This window comes from Primulina tabacum, chromosome 6 (assembly GCF_025594145.1).
Source record: "Primulina tabacum isolate GXHZ01 chromosome 6, ASM2559414v2, whole genome shotgun sequence".
In the NCBI taxonomy this organism is placed as follows: Eukaryota; Viridiplantae; Streptophyta; class Magnoliopsida; order Lamiales; family Gesneriaceae; genus Primulina; species Primulina tabacum.
The window spans coordinates 34,701,198-34,709,401 of NC_134555.1; the positions used below are offsets into that span (position 1 = coordinate 34,701,198).

The 8,204-nt window shown below is 33.9% G+C and overlaps 1 protein-coding gene across 1 annotated transcript; it reads left to right on the forward strand.

Annotated features, from left to right (window-relative positions):
- The first annotated feature begins 2,416 nt into the window (after positions 1-2,416).
- On the forward strand, positions 2,417-7,701 carry LOC142549275 (uncharacterized). Its single transcript, XM_075658130.1, has 3 exons — positions 2,417-3,065; positions 7,213-7,284; positions 7,416-7,701. The coding sequence occupies exons 1-3, from the start codon at positions 2,469-2,471 to the stop codon at positions 7,431-7,433; spliced, it is 687 nt and encodes a 228-aa protein (XP_075514245.1). The 5' UTR covers positions 2,417-2,468; the 3' UTR covers positions 7,434-7,701.
- The last annotated feature ends 503 nt before the right edge of the window (positions 7,702-8,204 follow it).

Consider the following 8,204-nt stretch of genomic DNA (forward strand, 5'->3'; position numbering starts at 1 on the left):
AGTACCACAAGTCTTTGTGGGAGAGGGACTCCTAATCGGATTAGGAATTTCACTCTATATATACACCATGAGAGGTCATAAATCGCAACGAAACTCTTGCACAAAAATTACACAACAAAGCTTTCCTTTCTCCTTGAATTGAAAGTCACGGCCATGTTGAATTGGAAGCAAATCAAGCCATGTAATTTATTTTGGATTAGTAACTTAATTAGCTTCAATAATAATTGATTAATAATCAATTAATTTCCCCACCTTTGAAAAGGCTCTTGGCCAATTCAAAAAGCATGGTGAAAAATTCGGCCAAGTGAATTCCTTCTACCGCCGCTCCGCCGTCGCTGCAGCATATCTGGATTTTGAAAATTCGGAAGCTACAATCTCAATGCACAAATCGCTTGCGATTTCTATGCATCCAAGCGAGCAACATAGCTTCTGATCGTGGACCTGATTAGACGATCAAAACCAAAGCTCCATTTGTAGAGAATTACAAGAAGAACTATCTTTGCTTAAAACTTGGAATAGTTTGGAGTCCAATGTTTTATACACGGAAGTAGAAAATTCTAAACGCTCTGTAAATGATTTTAAACACATGACGCTCAAGAACAGCCTCGATTGCCGAGACGTAAAAATTTTAAACTTTCGCTGCGTCTTGGGTGCGGGAATTCAATGTCTCAACAATTAGTATTTATTATTTCTGTAAGAATTAGTTATCCTTAATCATCACCAAGTAGCTAATTGCCTAGAATCTGATCTTGTATGGTATCTCAAGTTCAAAGTACGTAGTTAAAATTGCCGTTTGAGAGGATTTAAGATAATCAAAAATTGAAATACGACACTAGAAAAAATTACAATTTTAGTGGTGTATGGTGGTCTTATTGTGATCTTTGTTCTTTAATTAATCAAAATCAAGTCTTAATCTATTAGTTTTTTTGTTTATTTTCTTACAATTTTATATTTTTGTTCAACGGAGTGTTGATACGGCCATGGCCAATCACTAGAATTATGAATAAATAAATAAAAAAATATGGAATCGAGACTTAATTTGTACATTATCAACTATCCAAACCGCCAAAGAACGAAAATTTTTTAACTAACGCATGCACACATAATACATATGAACATGTGAATAAACATGTACAATCTGAGTAGGTATCTTATGAGACGGTCTAATAGATTTTTATATATGAGATGAGTTGATCCGATCTATAATTATCATGAAAAGTAATATTTTTGGCATAAAAAGTGATATTTTTTTTCAGGATTTGGGTCGAGTCGGAGATCCGTCGAACAAAATTGATTTATGAAACGGTCCCACTAAAGTTTTTTTTATAATTTTTGAATCACGAAAATAATTTTTTTGGTTTAGTGACGTGTTAAATTTTGAGCTTTCATCCATTAAGTTTCAAAGTTTGGTTTTTGTATATTAACTTTTATTTTTTGGATCTTTTGATTCAATGAACAACATGAGTCACGTGACATCGGTCATGACAATAATTTTTGTTTCCATGACAACATTTTTCGATACTATGTTAGTCCTTCGATGAAATAAAAACGGAAACTCAAAATTCAAACTTGATATTTATCAGAAGTTCACGGGAATGGAAAGAGCCACCCCAATAATAGAACTTGGCAATAATTGAATGTATGAAAGGCCAAGCCTAATGAATGAAAGTGAAAGCATCGCCAATTATCTAACATCGTTGCTATTCAATCTCATATATTTTTTATCCTCCATGATTTTGAGTCGGTACCATGTGAACCAATTAAAAGTCAAATATTAACTAAGAATATTCTTAACCACCATAATATATAATATCCAAATTATTTGATTAAAATAATCAACTCTTTATTGTCCAAGTACGTTATTTACTATTTTTAAAATTTATATTTAATAATATGATTACGTAACATTATATTAATATTTTAAGATATTTTTTAAACTGTGGAGATATGTAATTAGATTACTCCATTTTCATACTTGTACTCTAAAAAAACCAATTGTATCTGTTTTTATGTACACCGATGAAGTAATACTAATTTAGTGGATGTATAATTTTGATATAATTCATCACTTGTAATAGATGAATGACACCTCTTGGTAGGCGAAGATGAGCATGATTTTTAAACATCAACACCTCAATGTGTTGATACATCAATGTTTTAAAATGGGTCGCTTAAATATTGTCGTTCCAATTTTTAGAACCTCTTAATTTAATATATATAATTTTTATTTTTATAAAAAAAATTTAAAAAAATTGGTCAATATATTTTTCAATCAATTTGTAGCGAAAAAACATAAATAATATGGCATTGATTTTGAATTTGAATATCATATATTAAAATTATTGAAAAAAAATATAGATGAATAAGAAAAATAATATATTTAGGTGAAAAAAATCCGGCCGGCTTTTTATAACATTAATATACATTAATATATTTGCCATAAATCACACGCCACGCATCCTTAAAACATGACGGCGGCGAAACATTCTGACACGTCGTCGGTTCACCGGCCACTCCTTCCCGAAACACAATCCACCCCCCAATCTCAACCCCGATACGTATTCGTTTTACCTCCTTATCCGCCACCCAACCACCACCGTCTCCTCCGCAAATCATGCCGCCGCGGCCTGATTAGCTGCGCCACCGTACTCATCTTCCTAGCTGCCGCTTTGTATCTTCTCTGGCCATTCGATCCCGAGCTCTCCGTTGTTCGCCTCCACCTCGGTCGTCTCCGTTTCCACATGATCCCTGAAGTCTCCACTGACTTAACGTTGAACCTCACCATTAGGATTCGTAACCAAGATTTCTACTCAATTCAGTACGTTTCGTCGGTGGTCTCGATCGGGTATAGGGGGCAGAAGCTGGGGGATGTCACATCAGATGGTGGGAATATAACGGCGAGGGCGTCGTCCTACGTGAACGCTACGCTCCAGCTGGAACGGGTGGAGATCACGAGCGATGTTATTCTGTTGTTGGAGGATTTGGCAAAAGGCGAGATTAAGTTCGACACAGACACGCAGATTGATGGGAAGCTCAGGGTTTTTTTCTTTGACTTGCCTATAAAGGTAAAATATTGCTTTTACCGGACTGAAATGGTGAAATGAATGTTTTCTGGTTTTATAGATTTGTTTCGATTACCTTAAACTTTTTATAGAACAACAATTTGTCCCAATTTATTGACTAACAGTCTTGAAATATACCGTGAATCTTTTACGCTGTAAATCAACTCCTCAAAAGTTAGGGAGCTGTACCTGTTTACCTTATCGATACCCCTTAACTTCAAACGCAAATTCAGAGTGGTGGAAAGTACATCTGATCCTTTTTTTACGCCAGTTTTCGGAACATAAGTCTACTGTCGAGACGGTGGGTGTGGGTGTGACTTTTGATCTTGTCCGGTAGTATCGTAGTCACTTGTCTGGTAAGAAGCCTAAGATGATGTTTCATATATTTAAAGTAATATTTGATTAGTTTTAAAGAAAAAGTTAACTTTATTGGCTTATGTGGTTAATGTTGGATTAATCTTATTTATATGAGTTTATATATGAATAATTATGCGTTGTGGATTGTCTATTATGTTAAGCCATAAATTAAAGTGATCAGTTAAAGTTTTGGCTATTCGGTTTTAACCTATATAATAGGTTCTGAGCCTTTGATGTGTAGAGATACAAGTATAATTTCTGTTTTTATGATAGCTAAAACAGAAATATTAGAAGATAATGATAGACATTATCTATACATGAGTCATAATCTCCAGATCGCACGACATCACATTTCCTATTCTATTCCCCATTAAGAAAATAGTTCAAAAGAGAAAACCAAATGATTCTCTTAAAGAAATAGCGCGTAGATCTGGAAGATCAAAATACGTTCTAAAGAATTAAGAATTATGGCTTCAGATGCGCTTCCGCTTAAGTTTTCAGTCATATTCTTAATGATTTAACATGAAGGATTGTGTGGTTTATGGGTTTTCCGTAACAAGTGGTATTAGATCCATTCATACTTGAATTATTTAGATTTATTTAAAGTTTTAGATATTATTTGGTTCCAGATCTGGAAAAGAAAATTTTGTTTAATTTGATATGGCTTCAGATCTGGAAAAGATTTTGATTAGAAAAAAATCTTTTAAAGCTTCAATTTTGGTAAAGGCATTTTGGTTGAAAATTTTAAGGATTCGATATAAGACTTCGATTTGCCGTCCAGTTTTGTTCAACAAAAAAATATTTTAGAGCAAAATCAAAAATTTGGGTTAAAATTTTTCACCAAAATCGACCTAAGGTGCCCCGACAGTATTCAGTTAGACGTAGACACGCAGAGGTGCATTTCGGGGAACGCAGGGGCGCCATTTTGGGGTGCCCCCGCGTGCTTCGGAAGTCTAGGCCGAAGCACATGGCGTGCTAAGAAAGGTATGCTTCTGAATATGGTTGGTTCTGAGGTTGATTTAACTTCAGTGCCTAGACACACGTGGTGGATAGATTCTGGTGCAACAACTCAAATAAGTGATGCTGAAAGATTCATCTACGTTGGTGACGACAATAGGAAAATTTAGATTATTGTTTTAGACTGGAATATATTTGGATCTTTATGAAACATTTTTTGTACCGTCCAAAAGACGGAATTTGATTTCTATTTCTGCATCGGACAAATTCGGTTGTTTTTGTTCATTTGGAAATGGAATATTTAGTTTATTTCATGATTCAAAATTGGTTGATTCTGATTCTTTATTAGGATACGATAATCTTTATTCCTTGGATGTTGTTGATTCATTTAATGAATCGCTGCAAACAAGTAGAGGCACTAAAAGGAAATTACCCAGTGAGAATTTAGCAGCCTTATGGCACAAGAGATTGGGTCATATCTCTTGAAAGAGAATAAGGAGACTTGTGTTAGAAAAAATTCTCGAACCTTTAGATTACACAGATTTTTAATAATTTTGTTAATTGTATAAAGGGAAAACAAACCAACAAAATGAGATTTGAAGCCAACAGGTGTTCAGGCGTCTTAGAACTTATACATACTGATATTTGTGGACCATTCCCTTTGGCTGAAGGGAATGGTCAACAAACAGTATTTTATAACGTTCACAGACGATTTTTCAAGATATGACTTCATTTATCTCATTTCTTGAAAAGACAGTCATTGGATGTGTTCAAACATTATAAAGCTGAAGTTGAAAATCAATTTGGCTTAAAGATTAAAAGCTTTAGATCTGACAATGGCAATGAATACTATGATAGATGTGATGGTTCAGGTGAACAACGCCCAAGACCTTTTGCTACATTCCTAGATGAATGTGGTATCGTCCTGCAACGCACTATGTCAAGTCCGCCCACTGTGAATGGTGTTGGTTAAAGACGAAACAGAACGAATTCTAAACATATTGACATAAAGTTCCTGGTTGCTAAAGAAAGATTTAGAGTGGAAAGTTGTCTATTGAGCATATCGGTACAAACTCCATAGTTGCTGACCCGATTACTAAGGACTACCACCCAAACAGTTTCATGAGCACACTGCTTGTATGAGTGTTATGTCAATTGAGGAAATTCAGTTTTAGTTGGAGTTTGTTATTTTAAATGCTTTTCAGTTGTACACATTTTTCAATTACAGTTATATAAATTTATTTTATGCAAAAATAAATTTCAAGTTAAGTCACACTCTGATTATGATTTAAAGTTCGATCTCAATAAGGTTAAGAGATGACCAGTTGGAAATATGCATGTTATTATCACATTGCATGAAATTTCCGTGCTACACATCTACGTCATGATCCATGTCATTCAGTTGTGTTGGCATATGTGACCATCGATAGATCTAGTTACCTTGAGTGTAGTGAAGACTGCTTTGATCCTATGTTGATGTGATTGATGGAACGGATTGGTTATAGATACATTTCGGCATGACATTTTTGAGCTTATAAGGTTATTTTCACAAACATAATTATAAGGTTACACATATAGACCAAGTGGGAGATTGTTGGATCAATCTTACTTATATGGGCTTATATGTGAATAATTATGCAAAATTAAAGTGATCAGTTGAAGTTTTGGCTATTAAGTTTTAGTGTATCTAATAGGTTGTGAACATTTAATATGTAGAGCCATAAGCATACTTTTTTATTTATGATTGGTTAAAACAGAAATGTTAGAAGATAATGATAGACATTATCTATATATGATTCATAGTCTCTAGATCGGGCGTCATCACATTCACTATTCTCTTCCTCATTAAAAAACTAGTTAAGAAGAAAAATTAAAGGATGTTCTCAAAGAAAAAAGTGTAGATCAAGAAGATCAGTGCACGTTCTAAAGAATTCAGAATTATGACTTCATGTATGCTTCCGCTTAAATTTTCAGTCAAATTCTTAGTAATTTAGCATGGTTTTCCCCAACAAGTATTATTAGCTTCAAGTGGGATGATGGAGAGAATCTTTTGATCCTCCACATTGAAGAGAGCTTTCCTAGCAAAGCTGCAGGTTTAGGTGGCATTATTAATGACCAACCAGAGATTTCGTAGAAGTTATGGTTCAAATTTACTAGAAATGGTCATAATTGCTATTATGCTAGGTTCTTTGTCCTTCATTCTTTCTTTTTAGGGAATAAAACAGTAAAAATTTTATGTGGTATGAAAACAAGTATAAGTGAGATGACTTATGAATATAATTCTGTGTTAGAGTAATCCATGTTCCCTTATATCGATATAGTTCGGTGATAATGGTACAAAGCCCCAAGAATTGGGTTGCCTGGTATTCTTTTACTGTAAGTAGTAGCATATATTGTGTTTGGAGGAAAAAATTATAGAAGATTCTAAAAATAAAATCACCTGTTGGGTTAACGTAGAAGGGCAGCAGTTGGGATTTTCGTAGCGAGGGCTGATGAAGAATGATGGCAATTATCATTAAGAATAAAAGACATAAATGAATGGAACAAGTGGTCTGATACGATATCCTTCTCCTTGCTTTTTGGTGAATTTGGTAAATATATTTAATTTGTAATGGGGTTGAAATGTTGTTTTTACAAAGTTGCAAACTGGTTCGATATGGAAACGAGGTCTATTTTTTTAGTCACCCGTGAGATAAATTTGACTGTCCTCTTTAGTTGTGCATAACTTGATTCACTGGCTTCTAGTGTATCCTCAAATTTCTTGGTGAATGCGTTAATTACGGAGCCAACTCAAATGTGTCTTAACATGTAGTTGACTATCTATGATCTGTTACAGCCAAAAATTTCATGCGAAATCGTCGCTGATACGATCAATGAAACAATTTCTCGGCAAAATTGCTCTTCTCAGGTAAACCTGACTCATTACTCATTGCATCATGTTTCTTTGATTATCCTTTAATGTATTCATGAAAGGGGCAAGACCACATTCCAAATTACCGGAACATGTTTGATAGTTGTGAAATATGGGATGTTTGGCAGGCTCATGCAGAGAAATAAGAGGTGCTGCAGTGCAGGTTTAGGGAATCTGGCTATACAGCAAACGGAAAGAAACCTTGTTAAGTATTTAACTAGGTTTCAGGTATGCATATTCGTGTAGTGATACGTGATTTTCGTCGAAAATATATATCTGAATGCGAAAAGAAATAGACGAGGTAAAGCTTTTATATTGTGTGGTGTATATGAAATCATGGGATTTGTATTGTTTACCCTCTCAAATATGGACTATATTTATTGTATATGAAATCATGGACTTGGTATTGTTTTCCCTCTCAAATGTTTGCCATATTTGTTGATTTTGTGCAACCACGTAACAATACAGAATAAATGAAACCACCACTCCCCTCTTTTGGTATGCCAATTTGTAAATTTATATTTTAGCTAAAACTTGAATTTTTTTGGGAAGGACCCTAAATTGTCTTTTGGTGTATATGTAACATATAAGAAAACGAATTTCCTCCCCGCAACCTCACTGCCTGATCAGCAACTGAGTATCAAACTCTCTTTCTGTACAAATGGTTGTTCATTGGTTGGTTCGTTTTCGATTTTTTATTTCGGTTTTTGATTTTGAAAATATATAATCCGATATCCGAAATGTTTTCTTTCGGTTTGGTGTTAACAAAACGGTTCGATTATTTTGATTTGGTTTATTCGATTTTGATAAATATTTAATTAGTAATTAAAATATAATATATTATTTTTTAGTTAATTTTATAATAAAAAGTATAAAGTTTAAATATACTAAATAAATAACAATCAACTAAAAATTAA

Coding starts and splice junctions, on each gene's coding strand:
- LOC142549275 (XM_075658130.1), top strand. CDS start 2,469: ATGACGGCGGCGAAACATTCTGACACGTCGTCGGTTCACCGGCCACTC. Junction 3,066..7,212: donor TCTTTGACTTGCCTATAAAG/GTAAAATATTGC, acceptor GATCTGTTACAG/CCAAAAATTTCATGCGAAAT.